The sequence below is a fragment of the Scatophagus argus genome, chromosome 17 (assembly GCF_020382885.2).
Source record: "Scatophagus argus isolate fScaArg1 chromosome 17, fScaArg1.pri, whole genome shotgun sequence".
NCBI classification, from domain to species: domain Eukaryota; kingdom Metazoa; phylum Chordata; class Actinopteri; family Scatophagidae; genus Scatophagus; species Scatophagus argus.
The window spans coordinates 20,982,870-21,002,737 of NC_058509.1; the positions used below are offsets into that span (position 1 = coordinate 20,982,870).

The 19,868-nt window shown below is 41.1% G+C and overlaps 1 protein-coding gene, 1 long non-coding RNA gene and 3 other non-coding genes across 11 annotated transcripts; 1 reads left to right on the plus strand and 4 right to left on the minus strand.

Annotated features, from left to right (window-relative positions):
- Positions 1–2,220: 2,220 nt before the first annotated feature.
- Positions 2,221–7,765, minus strand: LOC124074433. The gene is made up of 9 exons (XR_006845851.1): positions 7,637–7,765; positions 5,970–6,039; positions 5,027–5,054; positions 4,805–4,849; positions 3,771–3,816; positions 3,297–3,355; positions 2,913–2,962; positions 2,529–2,624; positions 2,221–2,442 (listed from the first exon to the last, which is right to left on the minus strand). It is a non-coding gene; the product is annotated as an uncharacterized LOC124074433 (long non-coding RNA).
- On the minus strand, positions 3,074–3,207 carry LOC124049172. Its single transcript, XR_006841363.1, has one exon. It is a non-coding gene; the product is annotated as a small nucleolar RNA SNORA18 (small nucleolar RNA).
- Positions 3,602–3,741, minus strand: LOC124075236. The gene has a single exon (XR_006845978.1). It is a non-coding gene; the product is annotated as a small nucleolar RNA SNORA8 (small nucleolar RNA).
- On the minus strand, positions 4,464–4,601 carry LOC124075237. Its single transcript, XR_006845979.1, has one exon. It is a non-coding gene; the product is annotated as a small nucleolar RNA SNORA8 (small nucleolar RNA).
- On the plus strand, positions 6,548–16,397 carry thap7 (THAP domain containing 7). Of its 7 annotated transcripts, none has more exons than XM_046417369.1 (6): positions 7,823–8,059; positions 8,988–9,119; positions 9,713–9,792; positions 12,809–12,946; positions 13,072–13,182; positions 14,823–16,397. In XM_046417369.1, the coding sequence occupies exons 2-6, from the start codon at positions 8,991–8,993 to the stop codon at positions 16,108–16,110; spliced, it is 1,746 nt and encodes a 581-aa protein (XP_046273325.1). In that variant the 5' UTR covers positions 7,823–8,059; positions 8,988–8,990; the 3' UTR covers positions 16,111–16,397. The 7 variants fall into 7 exon arrangements, with proteins under 7 accessions (XP_046273330.1, XP_046273331.1, XP_046273326.1 ...); XM_046417372.1 differs by having other exon boundaries at positions 9,019–9,119; XM_046417374.1 differs by lacking the exons at positions 7,823–8,059; positions 8,988–9,119 and adding an exon at positions 6,548–6,662.
- The last annotated feature ends 3,471 nt before the right edge of the window (positions 16,398–19,868 follow it).

Here is a 19,868-nt window from a genome sequence, read left to right on the forward strand (position 1 = left end):
TCAAATACATACATACACATAATCAGAATACTTTATTGATACCTGGGGGACATGATACCCATTTACATGGTTGGTAAAAATTCTCAGAATGAATATAATACACATAATTATGATGGGTTTAATAAATATGTATTTGGGTATTTCAGCCTCTATTAGAGAAAAGATTATAAAGATGACATGACTTGAACCAGAGACGTTGTGGTTCAGGGGTGGCACCTTAATCTGCAGGGAGGACCCAAAATCACGTTAATTTATATTTTACACTGCCCTCACACACTTTGCAGTGTGCAAGATCATAATCCATGTATAGATAACAAATAATCTGTAAATACTCTTTACACTTTTGACGATCTGGTACATTCCTGTAGAAAAGTGGACAGTTCTCTCATTGAAATAACAGTCATACTGTGCACCTTGATAATTATTTTTAAAACATTTTATAGTCAAATTTCCTTTTTAATATTTTTATTCATATACTTTTGACTTACAGTACTTGTTTTTGTGGTTTTTTTACCCTTTCCTCTAAGGGTTGTTCATATGCTGTTATACTGAATAGTCTCCAAATAAAATACATGTCAGAAATGTTGTTGTATTATTTCTGTTGTTATTGCTGTTGGCATCTGTGTCTGTGTCAGACTGAACCTGTTTACCTGTGGAATATTCCTAACAGGTGTTTTTGAGTAGCACAGAACTTTTCCATTCTTTTGTTGGTGCCATCCCAGCTTGTTTGAAACACGTCGCAGCTATCAAAGTCAGCATACATTTACAAAATTCAATGGAGATGATGAGGTCAGACATGAAATTATTTTGAAATTAAGGTCATATTACACAGTATGTACCTGGAAATAATTCACTGCCAGTATTTTATTCATGTGGGTATTCACAATATCAGCGTAAATGAACTAATATGTAGTTAAGATTCATTTCAAGCAACCCTGTCTATTTAGTTTAGAACAGTAATGTCCATCGCTAAATGATGAAAGTGTCAGGCTTAACATATGATCCCTGACCAGTTAGCATGTTCTGGAGCTTTTGACTGTAGCCTTTCTGTATTTCGGAGCACGACATTGTAAACATGAGTCAAGTCGACATTAATGTAACTCATTATATTGGTGCCAAAGCGGGCTGTTGATGCTAAAGACAAACATATGCCATCCGTGCATGTGCTGAAGTTTGGATTACCAGCTGGCTGAGGCAGGAATCTGAACTGCATGGATCCAGAAAACTCCAGGCCCACTGTGTCAAAGGTTTGTGCAAACATCTCTGAGAACATGCACAATGGAAAAAACAATATCATCTTCCAAATGGGTGTTAAAATGGCCCTTCATTCCAGAGGAAAAGGTCTTGTTCTAGAGGACATGAGTACCAGCTGCTCTGTGGCTCTGCCTCGCTAACTTACCACACACAGAAAGAAGTTCATAAGCTTCATGTGGGTTTTAAACATACATATATTTGGACCTATTGTTTCAAAATGTTTACTTACTCCTTCAATGGTTGCATAGCAAATTGTTGTGGCTGGGGACTTGGAACAGAGGCTGTTTCGGATCTGATCAGATCACGCTGTTCCCGTCTGTGAACTTTCACCTACTTTTGGTAGGTTCCGTTATACCATCGCAAAACCTTTAAAGGAATACTCCAAACAACTTCTCATTCTTTCAGGATGAATTGCCCCCACTGACGGATTGATGATCAAGCATTAAGCCAGAACCTCTGTATGAAGTAACAATTTCTTTAACATAATAATAAAAAATGACACCAAACTAACACAACTAATACAACTAGAGATGCAAGATTACTGCAAAATGACTAAAGAGATAAAGCAAGGGACGCAAAACAGAAACATAAAACAACCATGGAACCATAAAGCAAGATATGATTTTCTTTAAAGGATGTAGTAAATCCAGGGGACAGTCATTCCATTAGTACAGTATACTAAATACAGATACTGCCCCCTAGTGGAGGAAATATGCAGCTCTCCTCTTGTCGACTTGAATGCGATGTCACCAACAGTCTGAGGGCAGTTTAGGCAGATCAAATAAAGGACTTGTAGTGCAAAATATGTAAGATCAATGAGACCATTTCTACTTCAGCTTTTGTCTTCAAAAAAATGTAATTTCTAAACATTAAAACCCAACATTGATCAGAATGCTGCTGACTTTGAGGAAACGGTACAACTGGGTTTACATATGTCCACATAGATCTGAGACTACAAGTAAAGAGTTGGAGTTACAAATAGTTTATTTGTCAGAGTACTGTTGAAAAAGAACAAGGTACAATCTGACAGCACACACACACACACACACACACACACACACACAATTACTTTTATCAAGTTCTGTCTTTTCCAATACAGATTCAATTCCAAAATGAGTGACTGCAAAGTGTTGACAGCTGTGCTCCAAGGTTGTTGTGCTCCCTCGTTACTCCATCGATCTGCCACTTCTGATGACAAAGGAGGCAAATGTTAAGCTGCTATATTCAAAATAAGTTATGCCCAAGGTGTGTACTGATTCATCATATTCATTTACCGGGTCCTGCTCAAGGTTTCTTCCTGTTAAAAGGGAGTTTTTCCTTGCCACTGTCTGCTTGCTCGGGGGTTCAGGCTCTGGTTCTCTGTAAAGCATCTAGAGACAATTTTGATTGTATAAGGCGCTATAGAAATAAATTGAAATGAAACTGAAATTTGACAGATTACTACTCAGTATGTTTACAGGTGGCAACATGAAATTGACAAAAAAGCAAAAAGGCAGGTCATGTTCCCAATAGGTTTTCTCAGCCAGCTGCTGAAGAAGCCCACTGGGATGGTTTTTGTTTTCTGGTCATGTCCACAGCAAATCAAGAACAGAGGATCCTGAAAGCCTTGGTATATGACCAAACCTGAAGAGCAGCAGGCACGGACACACATTACTTACAGTGAAAGGCAGCGGACACTCTTTAATGTCTCCAGGACGGTTTCAGGATTCTGAAACAAAGGAGTTTGTGAGATTATTAAAGCACATCCCGATTCCCTTATTCCATCTCATTTTCTCATTTCCACAGCGGTCTACACGGCCTGACAGTCCCTGTGGCTGACAGATGTACTGCAGTACTATCCCACAAGGCTCATGGCAGTGAACGTGTGGGTAAAGCGAGACTACAGATTTATTGTCCGAGGCATTTCCAACGACATGGCCCTACAGTTAAAGGTCTGTCGGGATAGACCTCAGCTTTCACTGGGAGACATCACTTATTCCATCATTTTTCATTTATTTATATATTTTTTTAAAAACAAAAAACAGCTTTCAGTTAACACTCACCTTTGCTGTTCCAGCCCTTCTTGACCCTACGATAAGCAGGCTATCCTTTGCTTTGAAACCTGGGAGGAATAATTCCAACAATTACATTGAAGAACACTTGCACTGCATTTGTGCACCATTTCATCTGTATCGGTCATTTTTCCCACAGATCAGAGCCATTTGGAAAAACTGCTTTTCTCCCTAAAAACTTGTGTGTAAACCTTGACATTACCAACATTAATTATCCCAAGTTGTACAGAGAAAGTAATGAGTTGTGATGGACACAAAAACAGTACTTTAAAATTCTGTTGTGCTTCAAAGAGGATGGGTGTGTTTCAACAAATAAACCAGGACTCCAAGCACAGGTTGCATGGAGACCAACGATGCCGGATGTTGAATTGGTCTAGCACTGATTTTTGAACAAACCAGCTGATAAAACAGCTGGCTGCAGATACCATACAGTGCAATCACTGACACAGAAAGAAACTGACTTACCGCTGGTTCATGAGTTTATGAGTCTTGTGTCTGTCATCGCTGTGACCTAAAGGCAGATGACATCTTTCAGTAAAGTGCTAAAGTACAAAAAATGTAAATGAACATTTTTTTTAAACAATAAGCAAAATCAACACCGATTTTACAATCAGATGACTCAAGATCTGGATGCTGAACTCACTTTTCCAAGCATCTCTTTCCTTGCCACACGACACAACAACATGTACAATACGGAAGGTAACGTAGCAACAAGCACTCGATGACATAATACACTGAACTAGCATTAGCTCTTTGAACGCCTTGCCCCCCGTGACACCGACTGGCAGCTCATCATCTCACACCCAGGTCGGCAGTGACAACTTTTGGCTGTGAGGCATCCTCAGACATGGCGGCTGGGTGCTCGTTTTTAAATGTGGTGCGGCTTTGTGCTAATGCAACAACTACATTAAAAAGGAGCCTAAGCAATTTATATTCCTGGAGGAAATTTTCCCCACACTAAGCTTTGTTTAGTACACTTTTTTTCCCCTCTAGCAAAGCCTATACAGTGTGCATCTAAGTAAATATGACTAGCACACATCAGTTTTCAGTCAACACTGAACAATAAAGAGCCCTGAATCCAAGGAATTTTCCTCCTTTGTGTCATCATTTAAGTATGTTATTAAGCACAGATGCACAAACAACACACAGTTTTCTAATGAGTGTTTCAACAAATATACCAGGACTCCAAGCACAGGCAGAGTGGAGACCAACGATGCCAGATGTTGAGTTTTTCTAGCACTGACTTTTGAACAAACCAGCTGATGAACCAACTGGCTGCAGATACCATACAGTGCCATCATTATACTCTAGTATGTCACTTGTTTGTTTTATTTCCCCTGTCCATTGACTGTCCTGTAGGTCAGACCAATCACAGCTGACTCTGGTGGAATGTACTTTTGCAGCAAGCTTGCAGCATCCCTGTCCATTTAGATCAACAACTTGTTTTGCTCAGAGAACGCAGAAAGAGAGTGATCTCAGTGCACATCCTCTGTACTTACATCAAGGTGTAGCATCAACACTGACGGCCAACACAGGGAGGAAACCTGTAGGAGGCAGAAGAAGAGTGAGGATGTGTTTCCAAAACCATGACATAACATTCAGTTGTCAGTGCAGCATGGTGTTCAGAGAGGCACGTGTCACTCACACTTCAGAGCAGTTGAACATATTTAGCCAATCATCATAACGCTTAAACTGTGGATGTATTCTGTAATACAACTTACCCAGCTGGCCTTAGGTGTTCTCCAGCACCTGCCACAGACACAGAACTGTTTAAGCTCATCGCCATTTAAAAGAAACATCAACTTGCCAAATTGAATAGATGTTGGTTCTCATTAGTAACACTGCTGCAGAATCAACAGCAGTGGGTTGCAAGAGAATTCGTTTTTCTGTGCACTGTATGAGCTCTATGGCCCACCTGACAGAACCAGAGCTCATACTGTGCCAACAAAGGACTGTACACTGTAGCGCCTTCACAGCTGAAATGTAATGCGTCCCTTGATAGGGTTCTGCTTAGTTCTGTTCACACTTTAGATCCAGGAACTAAAACAGGGAGGCAATATCAAATGCAAATTCCAGGTTATTTTCATGGGTTGCAGTCAATGACATTCGAGACCACCAATCAGCTTGTGGGAGCTCAGCCATACAATTTGATTGATTTTGTTGCCGTTTATAAACGAAGCTCACGTTCTGACCAAATGGCACATGACACAGTTGGTGCAGCACTCAATGGGCCTTTACCATGCATCCAAAATGTTTGTAAAATACAGTGGAAAAGCAAAGAATCTTACAGTTATGAAAAGCACCATTTTACAGACTGCAAAGTTCCGGTAACAAGGTGCTTTGACCGGTTCCGAGGTCAGATTCAAAGAGACACAAGAAAGTCTTTTGAATGAAAACCTCTCAAGTTTGACAAATGGATAGCTGTGAGTAGTCAAAGATCAGACACAAACTGACATACCATGTTCAATGTGTATGATCCATCAATTATATATATATATGAGAATGATACAGCAATTTATCCATGTTTACTCAGGAGGACCATGTACTGCTGCATTTGTTGCATTGCCATACATTCCAATCTGGTTCAAGGTTAGAACTGGGTCTGAGTGTTGATCAGAAAACAAACCAAAAATCTCAACCATATGATGAGGAACACATACTAACCTCATGTAATAAAGGGGCAGTGCAGCCTGCAGGATAGTTCTTCCATCACATTCAGCAATAAGGTCATATTCTGCAAAAGAAGGATTGGTTTTAACATTATATAGTTGCAATTTTGATATGCTCCTTCAGCACCTTTTAACCTCATGTTTCCCCCAGGCATACAGAGGATGAATGTACCAGGCCTCATTGTCACCATTCAGCAATCAGTGCAGAGATGAAAGCAAAACCTGACATTCTGTAGCCACTGCTGTCCTGGGATCAGCCCACTACACAGGACAATCCCACTGACTAGTCTGCACCGTGGCACAGTGGTTACAACAAATGGACCAAAAACCATATAATTTACTCTAGTGATGAAGGCTCTCTTAAATATTTTACACTTGAAAAATAAACCCATCTACATATAAATTTTTGCTTTTTCCAATTTTAAATACAGGCTACAGCAAACATGACTTTCAGATAACTTTATGTGTCAAAGGTCACTAATCGTCCTACAGCATCCTGGTTCATATTGAAATTAACCAAAGGAGAGTGAGTTAGCCATTAGACTGAGAGCAGCAGCAGTTGTTTGGTTAAGGAAGCTAACAGCTAACAGAGCTACTAGCTTGAACACGTCCGCTGACTATACCTCAGTTGGTAAACATCACTTTAAAATCAACCTATTTCAATGTTTTAGAATACCTCGCTGATGCAGTAAGCATAACATCGCCACTCTCGTGTGTTTATATATAGCAAAAAAAACCGTTTTTTTTTGTCATTTTGAATATATGGTCGATAAACATTCAATCCTCCTCTGCGACCACCACGTGCAGCCAGCCTTAAACTATCATTCCTTCACTGCTGCAGGAGATGGTAAAGTTAAAACGGCATGCAGTTGCTCATTTGTTGTGTCAGCGTGGAACGGTAACCTCAATGGGCTCTAATAAAATAGCTGCCTACCTGTCAAACAATTACAACAGAAACATCATATGCGAACGTATTTGAGCGTTTTCTTCCCGCTCTGTTTGACGGTACTCGTGGACCCGTCTCGTGGACGACATTTTGACTTACGGCAAGAACAGCATAGGTGAACCAAACTAAGTTAACGGCGACTTTGTTCATTAAAAACGTCATGCCATTAAGGCAGCATACCCAACACCAGGACCACGGAGTTTCCTCAACTGCTTATCTAAATAGTGAAGTCGTTTTATTATATTAACGTACTCGTTTTCCAGCTGCTACAAAATGTCTGCTATGGAAAATGTCTAATGTTGCTGGAAAGTAGTTCACCGATGCTCGAGTCCATTTCCCCTTAACCTAATCGACCCCTAATCCCAAGTCATTATCTTCATTCACTTTCACAAGGCCTAGCCATAACCCAAGCCAGAGTGGAAACACAGTTCGATCGGTTTAAGACTTCAACCTAGGGCTGCAACAGCAGTTAATTCGATTAATACTCAATCGACAGAAGGGCACTCAACATTCTCACATCATCGAACATTTTGTCAGTTCATCTAGCCAGTTTAAACTCACACTATTTAGCAGCTAGGTTACTAGCCACAATGAAGACAACGTCATGCTAAAAATGTCAAATAGAAGCAAATGTTGTAAACCACGACGGTTGTGTGTACAGGCCTGTACCATTTCTGTTGAGATTAAGGAAACCAAACTCAATTATTTATATTTACCTCTTGTGCTCGCCCAACGTGGACACAAGACAGTCGGCAACGAGAAGAGAAAGCTTAGACGTGCCGCAAAATTATTTATATATTGCGTTACGTCAGTTGAAACCGTTTTGCGACAACTACTTCTGCATTCAAGGAAACTCGGAACATCTTGCCTCAAAAGTATTGAGATGAATGCAAAATTCGTTCGACACCCGACAACGACCAAGGGATATAATACATTAACTATTCTTTCTGTTTCCAGCCACAATTTCTTATTTTCATACTGTTATACAGAATATAACTTTGAATCTTCCAGCGGGGGTATGCTTTAAATAAAGTTTAATGTAAAAAAAAAGGAACGGCGAGGAAAAAGAGGAAGAAGGGAAGAAAGTGGATGACGGAAAGATCAGCCATCTTCGTGAGGTCGAAATCTGCAGTGCAGGGGTAATATTTTAGTATACATAAATCATAATGTAAAGTCCAGTGCTTTCTGAACTTAAGTAGTAACCGAACACTAACTGGCATCATGACCATAACGTTTACAACGGGTTAGATTTTAAATTGCTCCTAGCTAGCTTGTGTATGATCCAAATTAGCGTAGCAAAGTTAGGCAGCAGCAGGAAAACGATGTTTTTATTTCTGCCGCACGACAGTACAAAATATTTCCCATTTCATTGCAAACTTTTAGAAGCTAATGCGCGTAAATTCATAGTCAAGTAAAATCTGCTCGTAACGTGGAGGCACTGGGAGTCATACATAGTCATATGCTGCATATAGCTTCTGTAAACATGTTGTATATTGGTTGGAACCACCGACCACAGGGTCAAAGTCCCAGTGGCTAGATGGAAAAAGTCAGTTTTCTTCCCATGCATTATTCGGCTTTAACGTAGCTGTTAAGCTCGACGTAAGGACTACGTAAAACACCAACGTTTTTCACCTTAATTACAGAGTGGCATGAAGTGATGATACAAAAAAAAAGTTAATAGTGAAAAGATAGAGATAGTGACTATATAACTAATGTTCAAAATAAGGCTACAAAGTTGTTGTTTTTTTTTTTGAGAAAATCTACATTTGTAAATGTGAAATTTGTCAGTAAGAATTAAATTGATAATTTATGTTGCAAAAGTCTTTCAATACATGCTGGAGCGCTGCAACTAAGCTAATGACTATTTTCCACTATCATATAATCTGACAATTAATTTACATGATAAAGACAGTAGTAACTGTTAAGGTCTTTATCATAATGTTTGAACAAAATGTTAAATTCAATATTATAATGATGTTTATTTATCAGCTGTAGTTTCATAGGACTCTTCAAAGGATTCTTTAAAACTCAAAAGATTCTGAATACTCTGGTCCCCCTCCCTTAAAGCTCATGGAGAATGTTGCCACTTGTCATTTAGTTTTAACCTTCACATGCACTCCTACTTCACCAAACGTATTGTATGTGGATGATCCTGCCCATAGCAACAGCAACAGCCACTCAACTGTACTCTGGCACAAGGTCTTACATCCTCACACACATTCTTTACTTACTTTTAATCTCAGCTGCAACCCATGTATGAATTTTGCTGGCTAAAATTTAGTTTTCTTATAAATTTAGGCTATGATGTTGATTTTGTAGCTTTCAGCTTTTTTTGAAATGATGAGTGGATAATTCATTAGTTCATACAAAATTCTTGTTGGAAGCAGGGATAAATGCTTGTCCAATGAATGTAATGATAACCAGCACTGATCGGCAACATTTCATTTCAATTTCGGCTCAAAAGCCGTTCAAGCTTTGAAGCCCCATGGCGATCAGAAATTGGTACATGCACAATTTGTTCGCCATGAGAAATTGCATCCCTGCACAGTGCGGTTCACAGCATTTGAAAAGACATCGCAGTGTGTCTGCTGTGTACAGTGCAAAGTAGTGTAAATTTAAAGGTATGTTACTGCGACACACTGATCTTCACACGCATGATGTCGGAAAACATCCGACAGGATGTTTTCGGTTCAAATTGAATTCTTCTTACGCTGGAATTGACTACAAGAGTTAATGATACTTCAAAAAATATTCAGCTGACTTCTTTTTTCTCTTCACTGTATCAATTTCAGATGCCAAGACATTGCTCAGCAGGTGGCTGCAAATCACGGGACAATCGTGAGACCCGTAATGCTGGTATCACATTTCACAAGTGAGCGTTTTGCACATTTTGTAGAACATCTGGGCCATATGCACCTAAGTTTTAAAAACGTGTCAATTTCTGTTGTTCCATTTCATTTGTACTATTTACCGTGATGACAGTGTTTCCTGCACAGCGTCAATTCCTTGCCTATCTTTTCGTTTGGTAATGAATGTAGCTGTTGATTTTAATGTTGTAGCTTTTCACTAGTGCTGAAATGATGAGCCGTTTCATTGGTCACTTAATTGAAAATTGATCTTAGTGGAAGCGGGGATAAACTATTAGTACTGCACTTTCCAGTGACTCTGTGTTATTTACATGTTTATTTAAAGGAATAATATGCAGGATTTTCCTTAGACTCACAAAAAATATTCCCTCTCAGTCATTACATATGACCAACCAGAAGCACGTGGTGGTGTCTGTATCTGCAGAAATCCTGCCCTCTGCCCTCTGACTGTATTTTCTTATTATTCTACTTTAGGATGTTTCTGGTTATCAGTGAATCTGAAGGAAGATGGTTAACTGTCATTGCCACATCTGTGTTTATTTGACAACCCGAGAATGAAACTCAACAATCAACTGTCTTTCTCAAGATTAGCTCACCAGTGTGTTTATGCAAAGCAACTAACTAAATGTTGCATAGTATAGCTTTAAAACATAAGCATTACACGCTCCCAAGTTGCCATTTTTGCCAACATCTTTATCCAGATTAGAAAACTGACAGCACATGCGGCCGTGTCCACTTCAAAATACTGTACAAAAGAACAGAATATTGGTACATGGAGAACATATAGTACATCTGGCTCATCTCAGGTGTCCTCTGTGTGTTTGTGCATGTTTGTGTGCATGAATGGATGAGCACAGAAATGTTGTGGGTCTGTAGATAGAAAGCACTGTGTTGTCCCAGAAGAGTAGGTAGGTTCAGAATCAGAATCAGTTTTATTGGCCAAGTATGTTTACACAAACAAGGAATTTGACTCAGGTTATACTTGCTGTCAGTGCCTACATAAAAGGACATAAAGACTATAACGGAAGTAAAGATAATTTTTAAAAAAAAGCTTTACAGCTTTAATTGCTTTACACTAATATAAACAAATATTTTATTTATATGTTTAACAGTTCATTAAAGTAATGGCCTGGCGGAAGAAACTGTTATTGAGTCTGAATGTTTTGGCATACAGTGTCCGGTAGCACTGTCCAGAGGGGAGAAGTTCAAACAGGTTGTGGCTGGTGTGTGCTGGATCTGCAAGTCTTGGATGGAGGGCAGTTTGGCACCAGTGACCTTCTCTTCAGACCTGATTGTCCTTTACATTCTGTTCCTGTCCTGCTTGGTTGATGAACCAAACCAGACGATGATGGAAGTGCAGAGAACAGGCTGGATTACTGCTGTGTAGAACTGGACCAGCAGCTCCTGGGCCAGGTCAAGCTTTCTGAGTTGCCTCAGGAAGTAAATGATCTGCTGGGCCTTCTTGGTGATAGATGATGGTAGATCCCAGAAACCTGAATGTTTCTACCGTTGACACAGTGTTATTCAGTATGGTGATGGGGGGCTCCTTCTGAAGTCTGCTGTCATCTCCACAGTCTTGAGTAAGTTAAGCTCCAGACTGTTCTGCAGACACCAACGGACCAGCTGATCCGCTTCCCATCTGTAAGCAGACTGGTTACCATCAGGTAGATGACTGTTGTGTTGTTTTCAAACTTCAGGATTTTGACAGACAGGTCTCTTGAGGTACAGCCATTCACGTAGAGGGAGAAGAGCGGGGGAGGAAGCACACACCCTTGGGGGGTGGCTGGGTCGTTGGCTGAAAGCTTGTTTTTCAGCTTTTCAGAGTAGCACTTTTTTGCTGCTCTGATCTCCTTTGTCAGTGTATTGGTTGTACAGGAGTCTGCCCCCCCACCCGCTAAAGGCTTCTTGTTTGGTCTAACGAAGTTGCCTCAATCAGGGTGTGAACCAGGGTTTATTGTTGTTATATGTACAGAAGGTTTTGGTTGGCGCACATATGTAGATTTTCAATTCAGTTTATTTATATGCCGCCAATTCACAACAAAAGTTTTCTCATGACACTTTCCAGTTAGAGCAGGTTTAGAACAAACTATTTGTGAGATACGGAGAACCCAACATTCCCCCTTGAGCAAGCACTTGGCGACAGTGGCGAGGAAAAACTGCCTTTTAGAAGGCAGAAACCTCGGAGCAGACCCCGGCTCAAGATGGGCGGCCATCTGCCTTGACCGGTTGGGTTGAGAGAGAGAGAGAGAGGGAGAGAGAGAGGGGGGGGGTGGGGCGGGGGGTGAGAGAAGGAGCACACAAACAGAGATGTGTAGCAACAACAACAATACCAGAAGTATTGGAACTGTAGATAATGATAATGATGAAGTATACAGAAGGTACTATGGTGATTACGATAACAATAGTAGTAACAATAATAATGGTAGTAGCTGTACAGAGTAGTAAGAGAATTAAAATACTTTATGACTAAAAAGTAGTAATCGCAGTAGGTTTCAAACAGCACTGCAGCAGGAGGTCCAACCATGATCTATGGGAACCTGCGAGACGAGAAAGCACAAGGACTCCAGGGAAGAAGTCCTCACAAAAGCTGATGTAAGATGTCAGAGTGTCCGTTAGTTCATTCAGGTTATGCGCAGCAGCTTCAGAAACACTCCAGTAGGTGTAGTCGAGGCAGGCCTGAAGGTCCAGCTTTGCTTCTGTGGTCCATCTTTTCACAGTCTTCACCAAAGGTTTGGCAGATTGAAGTTTCTGTCTGTATGTGGGGAGAACGTGGACCATGCAGTGATCAGAGAGTCCCGCGGCTGCACGAGAAACAGAGCGATAGGTGTCCTTTAAGACAGTGTATCGGTGGTCCAAGGTGTTTGTGTCTCTGGTGGGACTGCTGTCTGTTTGAGTGATCAGTAGACCACACAAGCGCTGTGTAAATGCAACTTAAGATTTTATGTGGCAAATGGATGACAACATTAAAGAGGCAAAATGTTGTTACTTTGGTCACTAATAATTTATCATTGCAATGGCCAGATTACCAAAAGGAGAAACTCGGAGGAACCTTTGGATCACCAACTCCCACCGTACAGACTCCTGGGATCCTCAGACTGACTTTGTCTACTTTTGCTCCAAACACTTCACCCCAGAGAGTTTTGAACTGACTGGATGCAGGTCTGTAGACTCAGTCAGGACATTAAGGGACTAAAGATACAGTATCAGTAGTTTCAGTTTTCAGACTCTACTGCTGGTGGTGTTTAGATACCAGCTCAACATGTGTTTGATCTTTTCCCTCGTAGTGGGATCAGAAGACTGAAGGATGACGCATTTCCTACAGTGTTTGATTCCTTTTCAACAACCAAAGGCAAAAGACCAGGACCACTGCAGAAACAAGAAGACATTCCTGTCAGGTAAACAAAACTGATGCCAAGTCAGATTTTGTCATTGGCATTGAGCAGTGTCAGTAGACGGTGGGGACGTACCATTCCCTCAGCACTTGTGTGCTGTTTTGGAGTATGAGACTGGATATCAAAGGTTCTCAGCTTGTAAAATGACTTTGACACATTTTACTTTCATATAAACTTACAAACAGACCTTACAATTTTTCATATAATTTATTATCTAAAGTTATAGAAAGTGAAAAATATTATTACAGAAATTGCCTCTGTTGTTCAGTTTCCAGGTCTGGCATTAGTGACTTAATTTTTACCTCTAAAGACAACCTGTCAACAATAGACCCAATTTTTGCAGTGTATTTGTACATTTGTACATGTTTTTCAACATAAAATACAGCTGAGGCTGTTGGGAATGTCATTAGTTTTACTAGTACTTTGTCATAGAATAAAGGTGCTCCGAGAAGGAATTTCAGAGCCCACCACTGTTTGCAGGAAGTAGTATCATCTGATGCTGATCATTGATCAGTTTTTTTTTTACTTTATATTTATAGTTGTTAGTTATTAGCGACATAGTAACACAGTTTAGTAAGAATTTGTTAAAAATTCTGTGTCTGGATTCCTGAGGTCTTTGTGTCCATAGGGTTGCTGCTCCTTTATCCAAACTACACTGCAGGATTCTACAACTCACTGGCTGTCCTACTAACTAGCTGTCCTCCTGCTCATTTTTCCAAACAGATTTGCCCACTTGGTTTAACCAGTACAACATATTTGTGAGGTCATGCCTGCATGTCATGTGACTGAGGAGATAGACAGACAAGTACCGCAGGATTTTTCAAAGGCCTCACACTGAGTAGCCAGCCATTTAGAGTAACTATAGTTTTTCATTTGCTATGAAAATGTTCCAAACACATTTTCTGTATTCTGGTTGGCTTTCTGACTTGCAGTGCATGAAGAAACTGTCTTACTGTGTTACATAGCCAATCAATAGGAGCATCCTTATATATAGATCAAAGTATTGGACAAATAAAACTTTTATACCTAATAATGGTGCTATGTGTAAAATCAGAGGATAACCAAAGCGATTAAACTCTCTGTACCAAATGTCAGGTCAGTCCATCAAATGGATAGACTGGCCAGAACCAGGAAAAGCTTCCTTTTAGCTGTAGATGGGCAGCTATCTGCCTTGACTGGGATATGTTGAGAGAGACAGAGACAGACAGAGTGCAGGTGGACATTAGTGGACTGTTTCCAGTCAGAATCTCTGCTGTATTACCTGACTGTCAGTGTGACTTAAATGACCACATTTAAGACAATGAGCGACAACACAGAGGCAAAAATTGGCTATGATACACATATGACTGGACGTGACATACAACAAGTTATTTTTTGCTTGACTTATAAACACATGTATCTGTAAATGTCAGTATCACAATACATTTCAGCTAATCTGCACCTCTTATGTATAAAACATCAACAACAGCTGTTGTCTGCTGTGTTCTCCAAAAGAAACACACAGTCACACGTGTTAGCATTATGAATTATGTTATGAATTGAATGTGCAAAGATTTGTCCTTTGATTTGTCACCCGTCTGTATGTCGCACCGTGTGGAAGGAAAAGCTAATAAAAAAGAATTTTGTCACTTTTTTTCCTAAAGGAAAAGTTCCTGCTCAGGTCACCAGCAGAACACTCAGTTGACAGAGAAGGGTGAACCTTCAGAAGAACCAGCAGATCAGAGGCCAGTGGCAGTAGCTCTGGAGACTAATGAAAACATACCTGTATCTTCTCAAGAGTCATCAGGAGAGGAGCAGCTCTCGCAGCAAGAACCAGTGTCTAGACCCCTCTCTCCATCACGTTTCATGAGGCGCCTACCTCCTCCTCCAGGCTTCTACCTGTCAAAGGAACACAGCTATGCTCAGCTCTGCCCCCTGTTGTGGAGGAGACGTTACTACCAGGCTATTGACTGCCTCGAGAAAGCCTTGCGGCAACTGCACGCAGCCAGGCGAAGGGAGAACCGCCTGCGGAGTACTGTGTTAAGGTTCCGTGATAAACGACTGAAGCAGGCTCTGCTTGTGTCACAAGATGATTGTAAAAATAGGGGAAGCTGGACACCAGGGGTGGAGAAGAGACGAGGCAAAGGAGGCTATAACCACGAGGAGAGTGAGATAGGTGCTAAATCTGAGGATACACAGGTGTTTGAGGACACGTGTGTGGATCAAGTGGAGTTGGGTGGTCATTTTCTGCCACACACCAACAGCTGGTCCGAAGAGGGGAGAGGATATTGCTTTTACTGTGGAAGAGAACAGGTCGAGGTTGGTGGTCAGGTAGCACGCAAAGACACAAAGACTGGGAAAGATACTCTGCCCACTATGCATAAGGAGTCCCTGAAGATTCAGAGAAGTGTTGAAACTGGTATGTGTAGCACAGCTGAAAATGACAAAAACATACAAGTAGTCAGGCTGGAAAGACCACCTGTGAAAAATGTAGAAAGCAATGACTCTTATATAACAAACTCAATGTCTCTGACTGATATTCAAAAGCAGTTTCAACAGAGGCAGTTGCTGTCTGATGTGTGTGAAGGGGAGAATGAAGCTGTAGGCCAGGAGCATCACCTGGACCTGCAGCAACAACTGTTTTGGATAGAGGACAGTGCTGAGGGACAGGTCATTCTGGTGCCTGTCTCTGCTGAAGATGGATTACAAAGCATTCTGAAGATGGAGGGAGTCACTGATGAAGCACAAACCATACTGGTGTCAGAAGTGGATCTTAAAGGAGATCTGGCACAAAACAGTGGAGGTCTATCCAGAGTTGAAACGGCCTGTAATGGTGACCAGAATTCTGTTGTCAACATTACATCAGTGGAAATGAGAGAAGATGTGAGGGAGAAACTTAAAGAACACCTGGAGGGATTTCACCTTCAGCTGAGCACTGAGTTTCTACTCTGACCAGATGTTTTGAGTGGGCACAACAGGGTTGTTTTGTTACCTCAGTGCCAATAACCAAATAATTCATTTGTGCAGATGTTTTTGGCCAGAATAAATTTATGTGCTGTGTAATGTGTAGACTAAGGGCCTGTGTCTATGTTGCATTTTTCTTTCTCTGGCAGAAAATCATTGGCAGTACACTGGGAAGACAAAAAAAAACAGCACATGTTGGTTTGGTTGGTTTTGACTGACATTAGAGAAGAGAAGTGAAGAACTTTTTTGATTTTACAGCAGAGAAATTCACTTGCCATGGCAGCTCACAAGAACAGAGTGCAAAAAGTAGTATAGTGTGCAAAACAGTTAACAAATAAAGAGTTTTAAATGAACAGTTTTAAACTAATTAAAATAACAAAATGAAATAGTTATATCACAAACACTGTACAATATACTGCTTTACAGGCTATATACATATCAGCATAGTGGTGGAAGGTGATGATTGTGGGGGAGTATTGCACAGTTCTGTAAGAATAGGAATAAAATGAGGACTAGACTGTTGAGTTGTACAGTCTAACAGCAGTGGGAATGAAGGACCTGCTGTAGCTCCTTCCTACACTGAGGGTGTAGCAGTCTGCCGCTGAAGGAGCTGCTCAGAGCCTCCACTGTCTGATGCAGAGGGTGAGAGGTGTTGTCCATGATGGATGTCAGCTTGGCTAACATCCTCCTCTCACCCACCTCCTCCACAGAGTCCAGTGGGCAGCCCAGGACAGAGCTGGACCTCCTGACCAGCTTGTTTAGTCTCTTCCTGTCCCGGTCCGTGCTGCCCGGTCCCCAACAGACCACAGCGTAGTGAATAGCAGAGGCTACCACAGAGTCATAAAAAGTCCTTAGGAGGAGCCTGCACACTCCAAAGGACCTCAGTCTCCTCAGAAGGTGGAGGCGACTTTGGCCCTTCTTGTACAGGGCATCGGTGTCATGTGACCAGTCCAGACTAGCCATCTCAGGAAGCAAACAAAAATGCTAGTTTGAGAAACAACAGCTGACCGACGAAAAATTCAAGTAGTGCCTCTTGGATCTATTAGACAATCTTAGATATTCAAAGATTAAAAAGTAAAAAGCCCGGTACAAAGCAGAATGTATAATAATACAGATAATAATAATAATAATACAATACAGACCCCCTCCAGTTAAAGAGCCGCAGGGTGTGGGGGAGGAACGATCTCCTCTGTCAGTGTCTGTCAGTGGAGCAGGACAGTGACTGCAGCCTGTCACTGAAGCCCGCTATCATCCAGCTGCACTCCACACAGTCCCTGTTGATGGTCACAGGCTCCAGGTGAGGCCTGGACCTCCTGAAGTCCACCACCATCTCCTTGGTCTTTGTGGTGTTGAGGTGTATTTGGTTGGAGTCGCACCATACAACAAAGTCCTGTATCAGTTTCCTGTACTCTTTCCTGTCCACTCCTGGTCCAGCCCACGACAGCAGTGTCATCTGCGAACTGTTGCACATGGCAGGACTCCGAGTTGTAGTGGAAGTCCCTGTTCACTGTTTACATATCTTTATTCTGATTGTTTATATCTTTATCCTGATTGCTTTTTTATATTTATATAGTGTTGTTTTATATTTATAGCATTAGGTATTTTGTTAGGTTTTGGGCTTATACCAGGACCGGGGAAACTAATTTCGTTCCACGTCATGTTTCTACATGTGTGAAATGACAATAAAGTTCCTTGAATCCTTGAATCCTTGAAGTCCAATGCGTACAGGGTGAACAGGACCAGAGAGAGCACAGTCCTCTTCTGCGCTCCCATGCTCCCATCCACAGTGTCAGACCTCCTCCACTCCCACTTTCTGGTATGCAAACTGCAGAGGGTCGAGGGCGTGGCGAAAATCAGATACAGACTTTTGTCAGAGCACTTAATTATCGTTTGCTGTCAGAATGTTAAGAGATTCTGTAATCTTCTGTAAATGGGGTGAGCACACTAATCCTCTCCACAACACATCACCCTGATGTTAAGAGATTTTATGCAAATATAAAAATGCTTTTAAAATAACTTACTAATCCTTGCTGGTCTAGGAGGCATAATTCTTAATGAACATGTACTAAGCATAAAGCATGCTTACTACCTTCTTACTGCCGTCAGAGTGATGTCAACAGGGCTATCTCATCTTGGGGTTAGAGGCTAAAAATGAATAAAAGAAAGCCTAGAAACAAAAGGTCTAACAAAGAGATGTTTTCAAGTGGCATTATGGGAAATGCGAGATCCAGTGGTTTTGGAGTTTGACTCAGATCAAGGACAAAATGTCTGTCAGCCTCTGCTACACAGATTTTGAACATTCTGATTTTAATCTGTTTGTGAGTCCCACCCACCCCCATCTTTAAGAAGTGAACTATTAAGTGACTGGAGTAACCCTCAACATTTATGCCGATATGTATATAGCCTGTATAGCGTTATATTGTACAGTGTTTATTTTAAAACTGTTCATTTATAACTCTATTTTTGAAACTGTTTTGCACACTTTTTGCGTTTTGCACTCTATTCTGTGAGCTGCCGTGACAAGTGAATTTCCCCGCTGTGGGATCTTGACAGCACACTTTTTTTCAAAGGCTCCCAAAATGTTCTTTTTGTAATTATGTTGTCTTCAGTTCACAGCCATTTGAGATGACTTGCAGGGAGCAATATTTAATATCAAGGGAATGTTCACCGCTAGATCAAAGTCTCATGGGTGGGGGGTGTGTGTTTGTGTATTTATGAATGTGTGTATATGTTCATGCAGAGCATCTGGAAACGGCTCAGTGCAGACACGCTGACAATGAAGCATTGGGAAAGGCTGACAGTCTCATACTGAAACAATTCACTGTGGCGTGTTTGACTGGGTGTGGCATCAACCCTTCCCAGTCATATATAAGTCATATAAGGACCTGGAGGAAAAGAAGTGGTGGGGGTGGGTGTGGGTTTCCATGTAGATCATAGAAATCATATAATCTGACACGCCCTTCACCCTGAGGATATCAGCTGCTTTCTACATTATCTATCCTGGCCTGGAAAAAGATTTCCTTTTGTTCAGCTGAGGATCTGTTGTCTGCAGGAATTATGTTGATTCTTTTGCAGTTTTTCTGTCTTTAGATAGATTCTTGTGGTTAAGCTTTCCCCTCACTCCTACACCAAACCCACTGACTGTCTGAAGCCATAAAACTGGATAGAAAAGAATGTGGTCTTGCCTGTTTCCCTCTCCCTCTGTCTCCCCCTCCTTTTTTTATTGAAAAAAAGCTCTTGTTGAAGAACATAACTTCAAGGCATTTCCCACAGCCTTATGTCTTGCATAAAGTCTGGACAAACCTGCAGTATCAAAGGTACTTGGTGTTGCATTAACAGTTGGTAATGACGAGGTTAAAACAGTGACAGTCTGGAAGAAAACTAGAATACCAGCCTCAACTTGCATGTAGCTATTGCGCAAAGCAAGAGTGTTCAACTTTTACTAAAGGTTTCCAGATGTGGAATCAGTTGTCTGCTGAAAGTGAACTTCCTCTCAATAGCACATATATCTATCTATAAATATATAGATAGATAGATAGATAGATAGATGCTATTGCTATTGGTATTGATAATATATATATACAGTATATATATATATGTGTGTGTGGGGGGGGGGGTGTATGTGTGTGTGTGTACATACATAATACTACCCACACTTAACATGGAGAATAAGAAGACTGATGTTATTGTGATCAAAAACCACACATGAAGAAAAAGCACTCTTCTCTGGCTCTCACCCCCTCTGG

What these genes read in the sequence shown, in the direction of transcription:
- thap7 (XM_046417369.1), top strand. Translation starts at nt 8,991, where the DNA reads ATGGAGAATGTTGCCACTTGTCATTTAGTTTTAACCTTCACATGCACT. An exon ending in GCTGGTATCACATTTCACAA is followed by an intron (nt 9,793 to 12,808) that starts GTGAGCGTTTTG and finishes TGCAATGGCCAG; the next exon opens with ATTACCAAAAGGAGAAACTC. An exon ending in CAAGAAGACATTCCTGTCAG is followed by an intron (nt 13,183 to 14,822) that starts GTAAACAAAACT and finishes TTTTTCCTAAAG; the next exon opens with GAAAAGTTCCTGCTCAGGTC.